Genomic DNA, 20243 nt, shown 5'->3' with positions numbered 1-20243 from the left:
AAAATATTAAGCATAATGAAATCTAGGACAGAAGTGCTCATTATGGCGCTATTGTATATACAGGCAGTAATAGGCACAGCAGATAAAAACGAATCAAATGGAAGAGGGTATAAAAGAAAAAATGAAAGGGACTTAGATTGCATAAATAATGTATATAATGCAGAAAGAGAACAAGGTACATCGGCCCAGAATGTATACCAAAATTCAGATTTACCTAATAAAGTATACTTGGCAGAGAATGCAAGTGCTGGTATGTGTATATTAGAAGCACTGGCAAAATCATTAAATAAAGAAGAATTTAACTTACCTGAAATTAGAAGAAGAAATAGTGCATTTATAAGAAAAAGTGAAGTGAATTCATATAAAACACGTAATATAGATAAAGCTAATGGTATTATATACTATTTAAACTATCGGTGTAATAAGCAATTAGATGTACACTCTCTAGAAAGAAATTGTATTTTTAAGAATATATGTAAGTTTAAGTTTAGGAATGTACAGAATGAAATAGAGAATACTGCTGTAGTAAATAGGTCTGCTGAATTCATTAAGCACTGGTCTAATGAGAATTCTAAGAATATATGGCTTCTTATTAAAGATTTAGGAGATTCTATTACTGAGAGAATCTTTGTTATTAAAGAATACTTGTGTAATAGTAGTAATACGATAGGTAAAAAAACAAATCCTGGATACTACCCAGATATTCTTAAAGATATAGTAGAGTACTCTATAAAACATGGTCCATATACATACTCATACAAGGAGTTTACTATTTTTGCATCTGCGCCTGGTATGCATTTAAATAAAAAAGAGACTCTTGGTGACATATGGGTTAAAAAAAGAATAAATATGTACTACTGCTTAAGCAGTATGATAGTTATGCAGCAGAATGCTTGCACAAGTGAGGATAGTGATGGAGAGTTAAAGATTAAATTAAACCATATTTTGTGTATACCAGAGATATACGAAGATATGCGCATTATATCAAATGAAAGTGTAAACCATTTAATACACTTAATAAAACAGAATGTACTTAAAGTCAACACAACAGAGAATATCCAAGCATGTGATATAATTATTATGTTTAGTGTTATAAGCTATCTTATAGGCATAGCACAAAAAAACACAGAATTAGTTGATATGCACTTCTTTATCATAAAGGATAAGATATTTAAAGGAAATTCTCAGAATAATAGCCTGCCCAATGTGTTTAACTACGTATTATTTGTGATGAGTAAATTCTACTACTACTCATCAAATCTGGCAAGTGTAGAAAATGACTGGAGATACTCTCTTAGCTCATTAGAAAGTATGAAGCATATGGCTCTATCAAGTGATGGTAGTCACTGCTTACTCGGTGGAAGTATCTTATCAGATAAATATTACGATTTTAAAGCAGAAGTACTGGAATACACCTACGTAAATAATAGATTTGTTGTAAATAATATAAACCTGTACTTTGACGTAAACTCCAGGCAGAAGTTCATCCCACTCTCAATTAATTATCATTATCACGTACAGTTTGTAGATATTACTAAACAAACCATTGAAATGGTCCATCTCCCATTCTTTATTAAAAGTGATGAAAATTCTTCACTTCTAGTGTGCATCCATAGCATTAAGGATATTGTGATGTACTTGCATATATTATACTGTAAAGAAACCCGGCAGCCAAATAAGAAATGTAAAGCCATATACCCATTTAAATTCACACATAGCACTAAAACATGGTCAATAATTAACTTTACATCTGAGGATATGTCTAAAACCATAAAACAAATAGAAAGTACTGGGTGTAATGTTGTATTCTATCTAATAGAAGAGAATATGTCAACTGCTGAACTTATATTCGCTGAGTTTTATAATCCTGATCACGCGGATAGTGCAGAACAAAATATAATCCATGAAAATATCCGTATGAAGATGCCTAATAATACTCATGAAGTCTTCAGGATACCCACATTTTTATCACCACTGCTTGTATCTTCTATAATATTCTCAGGATATTCGGGTTATATCCCACCCAATAGATTTGCTAAAGACCAATTCTATACAGATTTAATCCCTATCAAACTAACCCAGAATACTATGAAGTATAACCAGAATGAAAGTGCCCTAATCAATGAAAATACTGAACATGCCCAGGAATCATCTAAATATACTAAATATTACTATACAGACTTTATCATACGAAATTCCAATGATATATATGAGGATATAAATTGCTACTTAATGAATATTGAATATACTTCTGTGAATAATACTAGTTGCACCATAAAATGGACAGTTAAAATGAGTCAAAATATAAGCGAGTACACTAAATACACTTTTAATAGTGCATCTATAGATCATAGAAATAGTACCAGTAAGTGTATAAAACCAGCTATTGCATCCTTTATGGATACAGTGCTTAGAAGACATCCCAGTAGAGATACGATAAATTATGGATTCTGTCTGTATAAAACACCTTGTAATGCAGATTATAAATATTCTCCTATTTTTTGTTCTACTGCTGCGGATCTCTTTGGTATACTAAGAAATAACCCGAAACTGCCACTTTTCTTTGGTAATCCACGCCTTGAAATTCCCACTTGCATTAAAAAACAAGAAATTCTGAATAGCTCTGATGGCATTATTTTTATAAAAAGCAGTAATTATAGAATGAGTAATTACGGATTACATGCAGAGATTATAGACATATTAACACAAAAATTCAACAGTTATTTATAATGAATAACAGTCACTGAATTAATTAAATTATCCATTATATGAAATTCTGAAGTATTTAACCCGAATAACCCGGATTCTTGATTAATCCTTCTTGATACTTTGGTTAATTTAAGCATATGTCTACTTTATCGTTATTAATACGGTACGTCTGGTACGGATACTTCTTATACAGAATGTTCTGGTAAATTACAGGAGTTATAAACTGAAAAGTCCATTATTCCCTGGGATAATCCAAGTATTAACAGTGGATGATTATGAAAATAGGTCTAATACAGCGGATACAAGTGATTTAGACGTATTATTGGCTATAGATCAAATAAGAAGTACAGAAAGTAATGATAACCCAGATATCCCTTGCGTGGAATATTCTGAGTGTACTAATGAAAGAATAAACGTATGATAATCCTATGTTAATTAATACATTCCCTACTAGAAATGTGATAGTTCACATACCACAAATAAATACGATTATTACACCCATCCGTAAGAAGAGTAGTAAAGTATTACTGCAAATTCTGTATTTACTGAGTATAAGCAGCATAATGTACTTGTATTATACGAATACTTCACACAGCCATATAAAATAAGCACACCATGTACGCATAAGATACCCTGGAATGCATCAGAATACCAAATGGATCCAATCGAAAGGGACACGTACCATAAAGTATATTATTACACATACACGATATTAGGACCACATACAGTTTATAAATCATTATATGCAAACAGTTGAAATAATCCACCTTTCATTATACATTCATCAAAAGGATAGGGAAATAACTGTGACGTACTACTTACACACGACTAATGAAATAATAGAAGACTTAAAGATAATATTTAGGACAGGGAGTAATAAGAACAGTATATACAAAGGGAATGTCTGCCCATTTAAATACTGCAAGTACTGAATTATGTCTTTAATAATAAATCTAATTGAATTATCATAAGATATATGCACTATAAAGGATAATAACTGTAAAGTACTCTTCTATTACACTGAAGAAGACATTTATAAAACAGAAGCTTACTGTGCACAGTTCTTATACCCAGCAGAATTAAAAAGGAAGTACATGGATATTAATTCAAAGAGTCCTATATTCCCACATTCCTTTCTAAACTCTTTGTATCTTCTAGTGCACTTGGTCCTTATAATGAGAATACTATTAATTATAATGTGTGCGGGTTAAAGAATTATACAGATATAAACCAGCTGTGTATATGCATGCACATACAACAACTACTGGATATACGTTATACAGTAATAGTAAACCCAGAAGTACCAAGTAGGAAATATGCTGCTAAGTACTATTATAATGACTTTTTCATACTTAATCCATATGATCCATATGAAGACCATCACTGCCACGGCATGAGTATCAGAACATACGTCACTATCCCGATAATAATTTAATTGTAAAATAGAAGGCATAAATATATAACAGTGCATGATAAAAGAGTCCTGTACAATAGGCATAAATTAGCAATTGAATCATTTGTTAATATGTTACAGTGTAAATTGCAGTATACAGACAGAATATATTATGGATTCTGTTTTTATAAAGTAATAATGGGCAAAGTACACTTCCTGGCCTATTTTCTGTCTTAATATGAAACTGATGTACTCACATGGAGTCACGCCACCACCACCCTGCTACGTAGCCAAGAGAGTGAATGGAGATAGCTCTTTATTGTATTAAGAAACAGTCTAAGCCAGCACGGACACGAAGTCCTGGGCGTAGTTGTGCTAGGCCTAGTACTAAAGTTAATCCGTCAATGCTTTGCATAGTCACCTCTAAATTGTGGATGTGCTCCAGTTAAATAGTCATATGTTAACATACTAACTCAGAGATACCGGCCTTTGCTTTAGAATGATCATTGTACAAGATAGCACACTGACAGATCTCCCTCATGGCCCATGCATGGGTGGTGGTGCCACCACAGAAGCCTTCCTAAATGAATTAAATACGTACTTAATCCACTCTGAAGCACATACGCATTCTTATTACAGTATAAATAATTTCTAGTTAGATCAGTAATAGTAGCTTAGGCAGAATTAAAGGGGGTTCAAGTAGACCTATTTCATTAGAAGGAATACTTATAGTAAGCATAATTATGGAATACATTATGATATTTAAATATCATAAATTCAAAATAACCCGAATGTAAATAAATAGAGATAGAATGTGTAGGTGTATAAGTTTAGGTGTACTCATATTTATTACTGTTTATAACACTAATCTTAGAGTATAATTCAATTTAATATTATCCAATATAATTTAGGGTTATATCGGGTTATATATTATTTTAATTAGTCATAAATCCTTTTGTTTTGACTAACTGTAGTAAGAATATACTAAAACTAATTATAATAATGACTACAATCACTCCTGCAATAATCATAACCCGATTACTCCAGAAATGAACAGGCGCATCGCCTTCTTCTTCTGCTGGAGGGGGAATAATCTGGTCTGCTGGAGGGGGAGTAACCTGGCTTGCTCCTGCTGGTGTGTATGAGAAGTGGTAGCATCCTGGCCTACTTCTTCTCCTGCTGGTAAAGTGGCAGTATCCTGGCCTACTTCTTCTCCTGCTGGAGTGAGAGTTTTCTGCTCGTCTTCTGCTGTTGTATGAGTGGCAGTACCCTGGTCTTCTTCTTCTGGTGTATGAGAAGTGGCAGTATCCTGGCCTACTTCTTCTGGTGTATGAGAAGTGGCAGTATCCTGGCCTACTTCTTCTCCTGCTGGAGTGAGAGTTTTCTGCTCGTCTTCTGCTGTTGTATGAGTGGCAGTACCCTGGTCTTCTTCTTCTGGTGTATGAGAAGTGGTAGCATCCTGGTCGTCTTCTCCTGCTGGAGTGAGAGTTTTCTGGTCTTCTTCTGCTGGTGTATGAGAAGTGGTTGATACTAGTGGCTTCGGGTTTATTGCACTAGGATCCACTATAAAAGGTACAAAAACCTCTCTTGCTGCTTGATGAATATCTTCTGACCTGTTTGGCTTATTCTCTTCTTCATCCTCTGCTTCATTATCTGCTTCATTATCTGCTTCATCATCTGCTTCATTATCAACTTCTTCTGATATATTATCATCTACTGAAGACTGCTCTGCCACTATGGCTCCTGCAGCGGCTTCTTCTGTCTTAACTGGTGCTACTGAGGCGTCTGTAGTATCCTTCTTTTGTTCAGAACCTATTGCTAAGAAAATAGGACGGTTTATTATTGTCTCACTAACTAATGATTCATCTGCTGTTGAAGAAACAGGTACTTCTGATACTTCTTCAGCGACTTCTTCGGGTTCTTCGACTTCTTGTACTACTGGAGACTCGACTTCTTCGGATTCTTCGACTTCTTGTATTACTGGAGACTCGACTTGTTCGACTTCTTGTACTACTGGAGACTCGACTTCTTCGGATTCTTCGACTTCTTGTATTACTGGAGACTCGACTTGTTCGACTTCTTGTACTACTGGAGACTCGACTTCTTCGGATTCTTCGACTTCTTGTATTACTGGAGACTGTTCTGTCTGTGTTATAGAAGATCCCGCTACGTGCTGAATATCCCCGGTCATTTCTGGTTTTTTGTCAGTTGTTTCTGATACTTCTGGTACTTTTGTACTGACTTCTTTTGGTTCTTGTGCTACTTCTTGTGGATTAGCGGTATGTGTTGTCTTTTCATCAATATTAATTACCATAAAAATATTTTAATTTTTCATTTTTTTATACTCCGAAATAACCGGAAGTAAATTTTTTAAATCAATTAGTGGATTAGTCACATATATTCTTATTAACTGTATATTATAACTATATCCGATAATAACCCGACATAACCTGAAATAAACATAATGCATTACACCACACATGCACATAGCCAGTCAGCCACTCAGCCAGTCACCTGCCTATCCAGCCAGCCACTATCCACTCATCTCCTCCCTGTCCCTTCCCCTCCACTATCCATCCACTCACCTGCCTATCCACTCTCCTTCTACTTCCCTCTCCTTCCCCTCCACCCACTCACCTGCCTATTCATACACTCATCTCCCCCTTCTATCGTCTTCTCTTCTCCTTCTTCTCCTCTTCTTCTTCTCCTCTGTCCTTCTTTTTTTATTTTTTATCTATTTATGGTTTTAGTGCGGTCCTTATTTTATTAATTTTAGAAACAATTCTTTATTATTACACAATGTGTTATAAATTATAGTGAATAATTTTTATTTTTATTTAAATGCGTACATTTTATTTTACATAATGACTTATAAATAATGAATGTTTATTATTTATAACACATATACCAATAAGTTATTAACAAAACCTTAAATACGAAAATTTTTTAATAAGATAGAATAAGAATGAGAATCAGAAGAGCACACGAAAATATAAAAGATAAAATAACCCGATATAACCCGAAATTATTCAGAATATTGCATATTATATAATTTATTCTTATAGACCAATGCTCTCTATGCCTTCTGCATCTACATACACTGCAGTTGACAGTGTCTCTTCCATGCCCAATGAGCAGACTATCCCTTCAGTTGATATTGTGTATATAGTGCCATCTCTGTACTCTGCCTGTATAATACTGTTAATATGCTCTGTTTCTACTGTTCTGTCATTATCCCCTAGAATGTCAATTATTCTGATCTGATTACCTTCTGTTAGTATACAGAATGGTTTATCTGAGTGTATAACCATTTTGATACTCTTTGATTTCTTGGTGAGTTTAATGTCTTTCATTATATCCTTATCATAAATAATTAATGCACGCCTTTCTGTTGAACTGAGTATGCCCATAAGTCCCTTTCCATTGTATTCTATGATACTCATCTTCTCACAGTATTTCATTTGCATGGGAATATCACTTAGCTTCTTTAAGTACTTGTTGTATATGACTATTTTACTATTATGTAATACTACTAGTACATTAGAGTATATACAGCTGTCATTTATGGTTCTTTTAGTGTCTACATCTGATTGTATAATTGTATCTTCTAAGTGCTCTATGTACTTATCACCTATTAAATATATACTTAAAGAAGTCTTTCCTTTTACGTCTGTATTTGGTATGACATGTACGTTATTCACCTCTCTGAATAAGCTCAGATAAATCTTCTTATTTGCAAGTACTTCCAGATAGTTTGGTGTAGTAAGTATAGAATACTTGCCACTCTTCCTGTACATTGTTATATTATTTCTAATAACAGAAATATTGCCATCTGTGCTGTTAATTCTTAGTAAATTATTCTTTCGTGTAAGAATTTCCATGAAAATTTTTTACACCACAGAATATAACTAAAGTAAAATTCTAGAATAATTCACATATAACAGACTAAGTGTACAACAGAATAGTAAGTGACTAAGTAACAATATACTGGATAATAAGTGACTAAGTAATAGACTAAGTAATATAGAATAGTAAGTAAGTAATAGACTAGGTAATAGACTAAGTAATATAGGATAATAAGTGACTAAGTAATAGACTAAGTAATATAGAATAGTAAGTAAGTAATAGACTAGGTAATAGACTAAGTAATATAGGATAGGATAATATGTAATATAGAATACTGTATAATATGTAATATAGAATACTGTATAATATGTAATATAGAATACAGGATAATATGTAATAGGATAATAAGATACAGGATAATAGACTAAGTAATATGCAGTACAGTATGATAGACTAAGTATATAAAATGATAAGTAGTATAGTATAATAGACTAATTACTGTGTAGCACTAATATACTACTATAAGGTCATTTAGTGCTAATTTTACTATATTTGGTTATATTCATTATATAAATACGTATAGTATTTTTTTTGTATGAATATTTCTATTTTCTTTGTGTTTCTATTGCTTATTCAAAATTCAAAAGAAACATTCACAGAAATTCAGACGTATACAGTAGAAGACTTTAATAGTAATACACCTACACTAATATTTATATATTATAATACTAAAGAAAGTACTTGCTTTTCTTGTGAATCATATAAAAAGTGGTTAGAATCATTTGAAGATTATAAAGTGGGCGTATTCTCAATTAAAAGGCTTAATTTCAGTGATGATCCAATACTTGCACTGAGGTTTAAAGCAACTAGTTTCCCTACTTTCTTCTTACAGCACAAGAAGAGGTTTAAAAATATTACATCCATTGACATATTAGACCATAATCTGTCATATGACAAGAAATACCATAATGACATCGATGCAATTCTTAAGAATCCAAGGATTCTTGATAGAATAGAAACATTAGAAGGGCTTAAAGCACCTTCTTCTGTGCTTATGTTGGTGTATGCGTATGCATTTACTTGTCTTATGGCAGTAATCAACATACTCGATAGAATATCAGAAATTGCATCATTTAAATTTGTTATTACTACGCTGTCTATAACTCTAAGCGTATCTGTGCTTATTAGGCTAATTAACAGAAGGCATACTAATATAAAATTATGTAATGCACAGAAGTGTAAATAAAATAAAAAAGTAAAAGAGAAATTTAAGTAAAATCGGGTTATGTCGGGTTATGAATAATTTATAATTAGGTATTTAGATATAATTAAGTAATTAATGGCAATTGAATGAGTATTATGGTTATTACAGCAGGATATTATTTATATGGATGTTCTGTGTGCATATTAATGAAGACTAACTGATTTTTTCTAAAAGTATAAATAGTAGTTTTTTTTCTTTTTTATGCAAGGCAGCAACAATCAAAGTGAAGCAACTGGAAACGCCGGGCAGGCAGGAGGATTCATTCTAGATGGTCCATTGAAGAAATTAGTATTAGTAGGAGATGGAGGTACTGGTAAGACCACATTTGTTAAGAGGCATTTAACAGGGGAATTTACAAAGAGATACATTGCCACTGTGGGTGCAGAGACGTACGTGCTTCCATTCTACACAAATTATGGGCAAGTTAACTACACCGTGTTTGATACAGCTGGACAGGAGAAGTTTGGAGGGTTAAGAGATGCGTACTATTATGGTGCAGACTGTGGTATTATTATGTTTGACACCACGTCCAGGATAACGTACAAGAATGTTCCAAACTGGTACAGAGACTTACGCCTTATCTGCCCAACTATTCCACTCTGTCTGTGCGGTAACAAAGTAGATATAATAGACAGGAAAGTAAAGCCAGCCCATATGAAAGACAGAAAGATAATGCAGAATATAGTATACTTTGACATAAGTGCTAAGAGTAACTACAACTACGACAAACCCTTCCTTTACTTCACCAGAACACTCTACCAGAAGCCAGATCTGTTCTTTGTGGCAAATTCAGAACTGCTTCCCCCTGAGGCAGAAGTAGATGTAGCAATGGTTGAGCAGTTTGCACAGATGTCAACTGAAGCCACAGACCAACCACTCCCTGAATTTGAATAAATTATCAATAATACAACAAATACAATAACCCTCCTATAAAGCACTCACCACACGAAATACAAAACTGCACGGATCCTGTGCTTCCTGTGGTAGTGCGCTATTACAGTATAAATTATGGAGTGTCCGTACAGGCAAGTCACTCGTACTATCACTCTACTAAGGATTATTCATACGCATAAGTATTTATTACTGTTTCTATTTACTTTTATTTAACTCCTCACAAAGAGTACCACCCGAATATATAATATAGCACATAGAAAGTACTTTTTGAACCTCTTTCCTCTCCCAGTGCATTTCCTGGATGTGCTGCAGTGTGTGCAGAATCCCTTCAAAATCACTTTCCATAAGAATATTCTGCAGGTGTATCACCACAGAAACCGCGAATGAGATATTAAACCGAAGAAACTCCTCTACGCCCAAAGAAAAGTGGGCATCGAATATTTCCTTATGCTGCAGAAACTCTCTCATCAGGAAAGTGGACATCCAGTTATACGCAAAGTACTTTACCTCTACAGAGTGCTTATACAGATACTTCATAAGGACAGGCCTGTGCTTCATCAGAAGATCTTCTATCTCCTGGATTGATCTTTCAATACCTGCCTGCTGCGATGAGAAGTGGTCTAAATACTTACCAATAATCTTCTCAAAGCATAAGTATGCGAGTGCTTCAGCTGTTCCTATTTCATGCGTGAGTGAGTGTACGTCCATGAACATCTTAAAAATATCACACATCCCCTGGACATAGCTTATAACAGGATACCTCCGTGAGAAAATACTCATTGCTTTAATATAACACTCAGACGTATTTATACCACGCACATCACACTCTATCCGTAGTACATCTTTACTTATCTGTTTATGTACTTTATCGTGTGTAAGTGGTGACAGAAGTATCTCTGGACTGTTCATTCTCATACCCTGCTTATTCAACTGTTCGTACGCCTTACACCTACTCCGTATATCATTATCTATCTCTGTAGTAGATGGTCCTATTATATCCAATAGAATCAGCCAGGATATACTCCTTTTATCGCGTGGTAGTCCAAACCAAGCACTTTCTCTGAGTGTCTGCATATCCAGAATTTATTTATTTTTTTAGGCCATAAAATATTTTTATTTGTTGTGTGTTATACAGTAATAATAGGACTATTTAACACTTTCGTATATTTATAGATAAGTTTATTATTTATTCTTATTTAAATCAGTCTAAGCGGTCCCTGTAAGTGTTTTACTATACTTGCCTCAATTTCACCCCTTCTTTTAAGTATTTTTGGTGTGATTAACTGTATTACACTGTCTATCCTGTATTTATACGTCATGGCTTGTTCTAATATCTTCTTAAACCGGGCATCTTCATTTTCTGTGTGTGCTACCATTCTTAATACACTCGCTTTAATGGTTTCCAGTGATTTTTGTTCACTCCCAGATATATCCAAGACTAATGAATATTTCTGGAGTATTTCTGTGTTTATGCTCCTGTGCGTACTGAATATGCCTACAACACCTTCTGTTTTTACATCTGGTGATAATTTTACTGCTATGCCAAATGATTGCAAGAACACTTCTACACGCCGTTCCTCCCTGGGTGTACCCACAAGGATGCAAAGGTTCTTTATGGGTCTGGCTTTAGTTAGTGCGAATATCATTGCCATTCTGTCGAATATACTGCTGCCCTTAACATAAAACACTCTCCGTGATAATTTCTTAGTTAATAATTTATAATCCTTCAATTCTTCTAAATCATCCTCTTCTTCTTCTAACACTGCAATTATTCTTCTGTTCCCTATGGCTGTGATTAAGTCACTGATCAGACCCATCTCTTTAATTATCCTAAACTTGTTTATAATAACACAATTTACATCTACTTCATCAAGTGCTTCTATCCCCTCTAAAACTCTCTTTACAAGTACCTGTCTCTCATTTAGTCTATTCTGTATACAAAGTACATCCTTCTTTAATGGTGTAATTATCATTACTTTTGTTTCTTTTAGTGTATTAATAACTGATATACTGTCTAAGTACACTTTAACACAGGATATATCCATATTAATCATAGAAATATCTGTATTATCATATAATATATTATCAGTACTACATATAATACCAGTAGTACTACTGTCTGTGTTAGTAGTACTACTGTCTGTAGTAGTAGTAGCAGTAGTAGTAGTAGTACTGTCTGTAGTAGTAGTATTAGTACTGTCTGTAGTACTGTCTGTATTATTATTATTAGTATTAGTACTATTTAGTCTATTTATATCTGTATTAGTATTATTAGTACTATTTAGTCTATTTATATCTGTAGTACTGTCTGTGTTAGTACTGTCTGTGTTAGTACTGTCTTTCTCTTCTATGTGTATTTTCATTTCTTCTGTTATTTCTTTATTCTCTTTGATGCTTTCTTGTTTTACTCTCTTTACTCTGCTATTCCTTGGCTTATTTTCTTTATTGCTCATTTCACTCCTTTTCTGTTCGTTATTTTCCATGCACTCATAAAAATATTTAATTAAATATTTCTGCTACATTTGAATTGCTCTTTTTATTTAGAAATTAACTCTAAATGCATGAAGGAAGGTTTACATACGAAGAGAAAGAGAGTCAAAAGCCAGATTCACAGATCAGCACAACAGTCCTAAATGCATTAATATACGAATATTTAATAAAGAATAGTTATACAGGATCAGCAAAGGTCTTTAAAGTAGAGGGAGATATCAGTAACATAAACATAACACAAGGATCAAGTGCCTTATTAGACTGGTTTATTGCATTTAATGACTTATACAATGTAAGGAGTGGCAGAAGTAAACCATCTGGGATTACAGGTAAGATAGACACAATTTTAGGCAAAGTACATAAAGAAGAAAGAAAAAGGCAGCAAGTACACTCTACGCATACAATACATAACAAACCAGATATAGAAATACCCAGTAACAGACCAGTTAGTAATAATATACTAAACACACACAGTACAATTGGTAGTACACACAGTACAATTGGCAGTACACACAGTACAATTGGTAATAATAGTAATAGATGGTATAAGGATGGTGATATACTTAATAGTATACTAGAAATAGATGACACTCAGTATAATAGAACTGATCAGAGACATACTTTAAATATAAAGGAGATAGCCAATCTTAGACTACATACACAGAAAATAAACAGTATGAGCGTATGTCATAGACATAAAATATTAGTAACAGGAGGAATGGATGCATCAATTTGTGTAGTAGATTTAGTTAATTTAAATGACGTAATAAGGTTTGAGTCACACTCCATGCAAATATCTCAAGTAAAAATAAGAGAGTCATCTGGGAATGATCCTTTATACTTTGGTAGTGCATCATTAGACAGAGAAGCAAAAGTCTATAAAATATCCAGGGATAATGGCAAGTTGACTATTTCATTATTCCTGTCATTAAAGGGGCACAAGTCCTCTGTTAAGTCCATTGACTTCTCTAATAATAAAATATACACAATGGGAATAGATGGTGAATTACGTATATGGGGTATGGATGGTATATGTATTAGTGCATTTATTCTTAGAAGGACAATTAAGCTTATGATATCCAGGGATAATATTATTGCTGTGTGTGATATTAATTCTATTTCACTGTTTAACCCAGATACATCTTCATACATTAAGGATATAAGCAGTAAAGGTATTATTACAGCGTATAAGACACATAATAATAATATATTTATACTATCAGATAGTATAATAATATATGATAAAGCATTCTATTCACAGAGTATAATACCATTCTCATGTGACAAGATACAGTCTGTGTGTACTGTGCCTGGCCGGTTATTCTTAGGTGGGTATAATATGATATATGAAGTACAGGATAAGAATGTGTACACTAGGGCGTATGATGGTATGATTAGTGCGATGGAAGGTACTGTTATAGGGAATAGATCAGTATTATTAACAGGTGGCCAGAATGGGGAGGTACGTGTATGGGAAGTACCTGATAGGCAGGATAAGTAAGGGTGTCTTATTCTGTTAGTAATAGTATAATATAATTATACTGTAGTAATAAAAATATCTTGTAGTAAATTTAGACTAATTATATAATACACATAGTGTAATAAGTAGTGTATAAGTATTATTTATTGTACAATGTGTAATAAGTAATAGTATAATGTGTAATAAGTAGTGTAGGATGTATATTATTTATTATGTAATGTGTAATAAGTAATGTATAAGTGTAATAAGTAATAGTATAATGTGTAATAAGTAGTGTATAATGTGTAATATGTAATGTACAATGTGTAATAAGTAGTGTATAAGTATTATTTATTATGTAATGTGTATTATTTATTGTACAATGTGTAATATGTAATGTACAATGTGTAATAAGTAGTGTATAAGTATTATTTATTATGTAATGTGTTATAAGTATTATTTATTATGTAATGTGTAATATACACTACTTATTATACACTATGTAATATGTACTACTTATTATATTATGTGCATTATTTAGTATATACTATACACTGTGTAATATGTACTACTTATTATACTATGTGTATTATATTGTGTTATATACTGTATACTGTGTATTATATTATGTTATTTATTGTACTATTATTATTTAGTATTTTATTTTATTTTATTTATGGAAGTAGATTTGAATAAACATCCTTCTGGATTGGTTCCTACAATACAGAATATTGTGGCTACTGTTAATTTATGTTGTAGATTAGACTTAAAAGCAATTGCACTGGGTGCTAGAAATGCAGAATATAACCCTAAGAGATTTGCTGCTGTAATAATACGTATACGTAAGCCACGTACTACTGCATTAATATTCGCCAGTGGTAAGATGGTCGTAACTGGAGCCAGATCAGAAGAGGATTCAAAAATTGCTGCTAAGAAGTACAGTATAATAATCAGACGGCTAGGATACCCCGTTAGATTCACTGAGTTTAAGATACAGAATATAGTAAGCAGTTGTGATACTAAATTCAGCATACGGTTAGAGGGATTAGTATTCGGTCACAGTAATTATAGTAGTTATGAGCCAGAACTGTTCCCTGGTCTTATATACAGAATGGTTAAGCCAAAAATAGTCTTATTAGTATTTGTATCTGGTAAAGTAGTACTCACAGGGGCTAAGCACAGAGAAGAAATATATCAAGCATTTGAGAATATTTATCCTGTATTAAAGCAGTATAGAAAGGGTTAGTAATTAACAATAATAGTATAATAAGTAGTGTATACTTAATAATAATAGTATAATAAATAATATTATATATTATACATTATACAGTAATTAATAAATAGTATACATCGTATAATAAGTAGTACTTTATATGCATAGTATAATAAATAATAAATAGTATACATCGTATAATAAGTAGTACTTTATAAGCATGGTATAATAAATTTAGAATATTTTGTGTAATACTTTATAAGCATAGTGTAATAATTAATATTTATTGTTCCTGTGGGGGCTTCTTGAATAAAGAAGATGTATTTGATGATGAACCCAGTCCTAATTTACTATTTCCTTGTGTGAATGGGTTACTTTGTCTTTGTAACAGATTAAAGGACGGATTACTCTGCTGTGAAAATATTCCACTGTTAAAGCCACCAGAAGTAGACTGTGATGGCTGACTGAATATAGAACCAGGCTGATTAGGCTGATTAGACTGGCCAAACAGTGAACTACTGGGCTGATTAGGAGTAGGCTGATTAGACTGGCCGAATATAGAGCCACTAGGCTGTGTAGACTGATTAGACTGGGCTGGCTGACTAAACAGAGAACCTGTCTGACTGGCCTGACTGGTCTGATTAGGCTGGCCGAATATAGAACCAGTCTGACTGGCCTGATTAGGAGTAGACTGACTAGACTGATTAGACTGGCCGAATATAGAGCCACTTGGTGTACTGGTCTGACCGAATAATGAACCAGGCTGATTAGTCTGATTAGACTGACCAAACAGAGAACTACTATTAGGAGTAGTCTGACTAGACTGGCCAAACAGAGAACCAGACTGATTAGACTGGGCTGGCTGACTAGCCTGATTAGGCTGATTAGACTGACTGAATATAGAACCACTTGGTGTACTGGCCTGACTGGGTTGAGTAGGCTGATTAGACTGACTGAATAATGACCCGCTTGGTGTACTCGTCTGATTAGACTGACTAAATATAGAGCCACTTGGTGTACTTCCCATATTAGACTGCACTGACTGACTGAATAATGAACCCCTTGGTGTACTCGTCTGACTGGCCTGACTGAATATAGAGACACTTGGTGTACTCGTCTGACTGGCCTGACTGAATATAGAGACACTTGGTGTACTCGTCTGACTGGGTGTACTCGTCTGACTGGTCTGACTGAATATAGAGCCACTTGGTGTACTCGTCTGACTGAATATAGAGCCACTTGGTGTACTCGTCTGACTGGCCTGACTGGTCTGACTGGTCTGATTGAGTGTTGAAGTACTCTTCTGTGGTGTATTACTGACTGATTGCGTACTGGCCTGTGATAAATCCGTAAGAGGGATTGGATTGACACTCTCCACAGAATTATTGCCCCGTGTCTGGATGGTCTTTAAGAATGTCTGCTCTGCTTCTGTGCTGAATATCCTGTCTATTAAAGAAATATCCTGTGAACTGCTTACGTGCGCTGGATTTATGCGTAGTTTCTTAAAACACTCCGTGAGCATGGAAATTGTGCTCTCCCGGGTTGCTGGTAGAATAATACTCTCTTCTATCTTATGAACCTGATCTGTCGCCAGCTCTAATGGCTTGCTGTATATACTAATACTGTTCGGAGATACTTGATCTTCTGACTTGCCCGTGGTGTACGTGGATATGTTGAATATTTTCGATATTCTTGTGTTAACATACTCTATCTCCTTGGAATAATCCGGTGGTGATGTACTTATTACCTCTTCCATCTTGTTTAGTCTGCACTGTACCAGTACAAGCAGTGCACTTACTTTCTCCTGGACAAGGTTCCTGTCCTCTACTTCCTGGGTTAAGTGTGATAACTGATCCTTCACTAGAATTATGGCTTCCTCAACCCCGGATAAAATATCCTTTACACTTACCTCTTTATCTGATATATCAAATACTTCAATACTCTCTAAAATACTCTTGCACCGACTGGATACTTCCCGGATCTCTTGAATATCATTCTTAACAGATACGATCGGATTCTTAAATGAATTGTCTAACCCACTTATCATGTCTTCTATTTTATTCATTGGACTATTCCTAACAGGAATGCCTAATAAAACTCTTTTTTTAGCAGAAGATTCATTTTTTATATTTAAATTCTTTAAAGAATAATTTAAAAAATCTTCTTCTGTAGGATTATTAGACTTATCAGTCACTGAATTAGTCATAGACTCATTATCCTTCACTGAATTAGTCATAGACTCAGTCATAGGCTTAGTCATAGACTCATCATCCTTCACTGAATTAGTCACTGACTGACTCACTGACTTATTGCTATTATCCATTGGCTTACTGAATAGACTATTACTTGACTCACTCATAGACTCACTCATAGGCTTATTATTACTCACTGGCTCAGTCACTGCCTTACTGAATAAATTAGTCATAGGCTTATTATCACTCACTGACTCATTCACTGCCTTACTGAATAGACTATTACTGGACTTATTACTAACAGAATCATCCACTGCCTTACTGAATAGACTATTACTGGACTTATTACTAACAGAATCATCCACTGCCTTACTGAATAGATTAGTACTTGACTCACTTACTGAATTGTCCTTTACTGGCTCAGTCACTGACTCATTCACTGGCTTACTGAATAAATTAGTACTTGACTCACTCACTTTATTATCACTGGATGTGTGTGGTACTAAATTAGACAGTGATAATAAAGTGAGTGGTGAAACTGATTTGTTTGTGCCTGTCTCTGTGGTAGAAAAGGAACTTTCTTCTTCCTTGTTATGCGTGGTAATTGAACCAGAAGTACTTTTCTTATACTCTGCTTCTTTATCAGTGATGTCTGATGGGGTGTGCTCCTCTTCTTCTGAATTTGTTGCTGTACACGTGCTTGTGGAGGATTCTTCATCCTCGGATGGCCCTGAAATACGCTCAGAATGGGAGTCTTCTGGTGGCTGTGCTGAATCCTTATACGTTATTATGGGCACATCTAATTCTATTTTATCCTCTTTACTGCGGCGTGTGCTGATATACTTAGATGGATCAGATACATCTAATACCATCCCATATAAATATACATTTAAATTGGTTTCTACTGCAATGGTCGGTCCTTGTATGATCTCTTTGTCTTCCTGATTGATACTCTCTAAGACAGTTGATTCTAATACGTACATGTTAATCAGACTGTGCATTAATGGGACTGATAATCCATCTGATTCTTCTTCTAATTGATACTTCTGGGCTGTACTCTCATTTACTATAATATACTCTATATCCACGGACTGTCTGTGCCCTATAATTAACATACACTCAATTGGTCCTATATTCTTACAGGCCTTTATAATATACCCATTATTAATAGAGTCACCCTCATTCCTGATCATGTCATCTACGTCCTCATCCATGTCCTCATCTATATCTATTGATAAATTGACCGTTATTTCTGTATCCTTTACTATTTTAAGGATACTTTCCGTTATTATTAAGATACTCTCCCCTACCAGGAATACTTCATACTTATCCTTAACAGGAACCCGCCTTACTTCAGTTAGTCCTTCTACTGTATACAGAATCACTTCATGATCCCTTTTCACTAAGAAATGGGTTTCTGATAGTACGCAGGCATTCGATCTCATTGAAAACACCTCGTTCATTAATAAGTCATGGACACTTAACCGGCCATTCTTTTGTATAAATACCTTACCCAGTAATACTCTTGCTGTATCATTTACTTCTACTCTCTTCTCTTTTTTTAATAGTCCCTCCTTATACTTATACTCTATTAAATCTGTGTGCTCATTCTGTACCCAGAGACTGTCACCATACGCCCCAGAAAAGGATCCTTTTATGGTTATCTCATTACAGTGCCTCATACTGATTAATTTTAGTTCTGTTCTGTCCCTGTTTGAGAATATTATTCTGCTCATGAACTCTCCTTCTACTCTCAGTGAATCTCTGTCTACATTATTCTCTTCCTTAATGAATTTTACTGAAAGAACTTCATCCATTAAAAATAAATTTAGTTGGTATTTATACTTTAAAATATATTACACAGTATACTAATAATAATAATTAATCATCATGTATTATTTATTACTGATAGTGTATAAAGTACTATTAATAAGTACATGTACATAAAGTACTATTAATATGTTTATGATTTATTATGCTTATTGTAATATAAAATAGTCTCTGTACAGAATATCTTACACTATGTGTATAAAGTATTTATTAAACATAATCAGCCTGTCCTGTGCACTCTGCTTAAATTGCCTGCTACAACGTATAATGGAAACGTACACACATGAACTATTTCATACTTGTACAAGCCCTCCTGGACACTCCCAGGGACTTCTACAGGAATAGTCCCATGAATTAATGAATACATGCCAGGCCCAGTGGGATTGGCCTTTATCTCACCCGTCACAGTGCCATTCTTAATTATCTTCAGGAGGATGAACTCGACTGATACTTTAACATACACCTTGGGATCGGTCCCTGTGATAATCCCGACATTATCGAGTATCCCGATACTTTCTGTGTAGCACATGACAACCCCTTTTAAGGCTTTAATGTATAACCCAATATATTTATTAAGGTATTTATACGTATACTCTGTTATATTATTTAATTGGTATGGGTAAATTGGTATTCTCATAACGGTCTGTACCCTTTGAAATTGAACTCCTTCCATGGTTATTTCATAATGTAAAAATAAAAATAAAATAAAAATTTTAAATAACGGAAATTAAAAAAAAGAATAATTTATAAGACTATATGTAATAAATACTGTGTATTATAAATAGTATGTGTGAATATTATTTATTATACAATGTGTCATAAGTATTTATTAAATAAAATATAATTTATGCATTAAATGAGGTATTTATGGTGTATTTAAGTGGATTATGCGATGATTACAGTGTAATAACTTGAAATTAAATTGTATGCATAATTTACAGTTAATTTTAGGT

At 33.8% G+C, this 20243-nt stretch overlaps 12 protein-coding genes across 12 annotated transcripts; 6 read left to right on the top strand and 6 right to left on the bottom strand.

Moving 5' to 3' along the window:
- Positions 1-15: 15 nt before the first annotated feature.
- NEPG_01526 (uncharacterized protein) lies at positions 16-2730 on the top strand (the record flags this gene model as incomplete). The annotated part of the gene is made up of 1 exon (XM_013203900.1): positions 16-2730. The coding sequence occupies one exon, from the start codon at positions 16-18 to the stop codon at positions 2728-2730; it is 2715 nt and encodes a 904-aa protein (XP_013059354.1).
- A 722-nt stretch (positions 2731-3452) lies between these two features.
- On the top strand, positions 3453-3641 carry NEPG_01525 (uncharacterized protein; the record flags this gene model as incomplete). The annotated part of the gene is made up of 1 exon (XM_013203899.1): positions 3453-3641. The coding sequence occupies one exon, from the start codon at positions 3453-3455 to the stop codon at positions 3639-3641; it is 189 nt and encodes a 62-aa protein (XP_013059353.1).
- Positions 3642-5020: 1379 nt separating this feature from the next.
- Positions 5021-6416, bottom strand: NEPG_01524 (uncharacterized protein; the record flags this gene model as incomplete). The annotated part of the gene is made up of 1 exon (XM_013203898.1): positions 5021-6416. The coding sequence occupies one exon, from the start codon at positions 6414-6416 to the stop codon at positions 5130-5132; it is 1287 nt and encodes a 428-aa protein (XP_013059352.1). The 3' UTR covers positions 5021-5129.
- A 745-nt stretch (positions 6417-7161) lies between these two features.
- Positions 7162-7983, bottom strand: NEPG_01523 (uncharacterized protein; the record flags this gene model as incomplete). Its single annotated transcript, XM_013203897.1, has 1 exon — positions 7162-7983. One exon carries the CDS (start codon positions 7981-7983, stop codon positions 7162-7164), a length of 822 nt encoding a protein of 273 aa, XP_013059351.1.
- A 560-nt stretch (positions 7984-8543) lies between these two features.
- NEPG_01522 (uncharacterized protein) lies at positions 8544-9214 on the top strand (the record flags this gene model as incomplete). Its single annotated transcript, XM_013203896.1, has 1 exon — positions 8544-9214. The coding sequence occupies one exon, from the start codon at positions 8544-8546 to the stop codon at positions 9192-9194; it is 651 nt and encodes a 216-aa protein (XP_013059350.1). The 3' UTR covers positions 9195-9214.
- A 199-nt stretch (positions 9215-9413) lies between these two features.
- On the top strand, positions 9414-10116 carry NEPG_01521 (GTP-binding nuclear protein Ran; the record flags this gene model as incomplete). The annotated part of the gene is made up of 1 exon (XM_013203895.1): positions 9414-10116. One exon carries the CDS (start codon positions 9414-9416, stop codon positions 10104-10106), a length of 693 nt encoding a protein of 230 aa, XP_013059349.1. The 3' UTR covers positions 10107-10116.
- Positions 10117-10297: 181 nt separating this feature from the next.
- On the bottom strand, positions 10298-11180 carry NEPG_01520 (uncharacterized protein; the record flags this gene model as incomplete). The annotated part of the gene is made up of 1 exon (XM_013203894.1): positions 10298-11180. One exon carries the CDS (start codon positions 11178-11180, stop codon positions 10302-10304), a length of 879 nt encoding a protein of 292 aa, XP_013059348.1. The 3' UTR covers positions 10298-10301.
- Positions 11181-11302: 122 nt separating this feature from the next.
- On the bottom strand, positions 11303-12589 carry NEPG_01519 (uncharacterized protein; the record flags this gene model as incomplete). Its single annotated transcript, XM_013203893.1, has 1 exon — positions 11303-12589. The coding sequence occupies one exon, from the start codon at positions 12587-12589 to the stop codon at positions 11303-11305; it is 1287 nt and encodes a 428-aa protein (XP_013059347.1).
- Positions 12590-12663: 74 nt separating this feature from the next.
- Positions 12664-14102, top strand: NEPG_01518 (uncharacterized protein; the record flags this gene model as incomplete). The annotated part of the gene is made up of 1 exon (XM_013203892.1): positions 12664-14102. One exon carries the CDS (start codon positions 12664-12666, stop codon positions 14095-14097), a length of 1434 nt encoding a protein of 477 aa, XP_013059346.1. The 3' UTR covers positions 14098-14102.
- A 629-nt stretch (positions 14103-14731) lies between these two features.
- On the top strand, positions 14732-15304 carry NEPG_01517 (TATA-box binding protein; the record flags this gene model as incomplete). The annotated part of the gene is made up of 1 exon (XM_013203891.1): positions 14732-15304. One exon carries the CDS (start codon positions 14732-14734, stop codon positions 15299-15301), a length of 570 nt encoding a protein of 189 aa, XP_013059345.1. The 3' UTR covers positions 15302-15304.
- Positions 15305-15551: 247 nt separating this feature from the next.
- NEPG_01516 (uncharacterized protein) lies at positions 15552-19277 on the bottom strand (the record flags this gene model as incomplete). Its single annotated transcript, XM_013203890.1, has 1 exon — positions 15552-19277. The coding sequence occupies one exon, from the start codon at positions 19275-19277 to the stop codon at positions 15552-15554; it is 3726 nt and encodes a 1241-aa protein (XP_013059344.1).
- Positions 19278-19483: 206 nt separating this feature from the next.
- NEPG_01515 (uncharacterized protein) lies at positions 19484-19963 on the bottom strand (the record flags this gene model as incomplete). The annotated part of the gene is made up of 1 exon (XM_013203889.1): positions 19484-19963. One exon carries the CDS (start codon positions 19961-19963, stop codon positions 19511-19513), a length of 453 nt encoding a protein of 150 aa, XP_013059343.1. The 3' UTR covers positions 19484-19510.
- Positions 19964-20243: the final 280 nt, after the last annotated feature.

This window comes from Nematocida parisii (genome assembly GCF_000250985.1).
Source record: "Nematocida parisii ERTm1 unplaced genomic scaffold supercont1.3, whole genome shotgun sequence".
Lineage (NCBI taxonomy): Eukaryota > Fungi > Microsporidia > Nematocida > Nematocida parisii.
The sequence above is the reverse complement of the archived record's forward strand: the minus strand, read 5'-3'. Positions and strand labels throughout refer to the sequence as shown.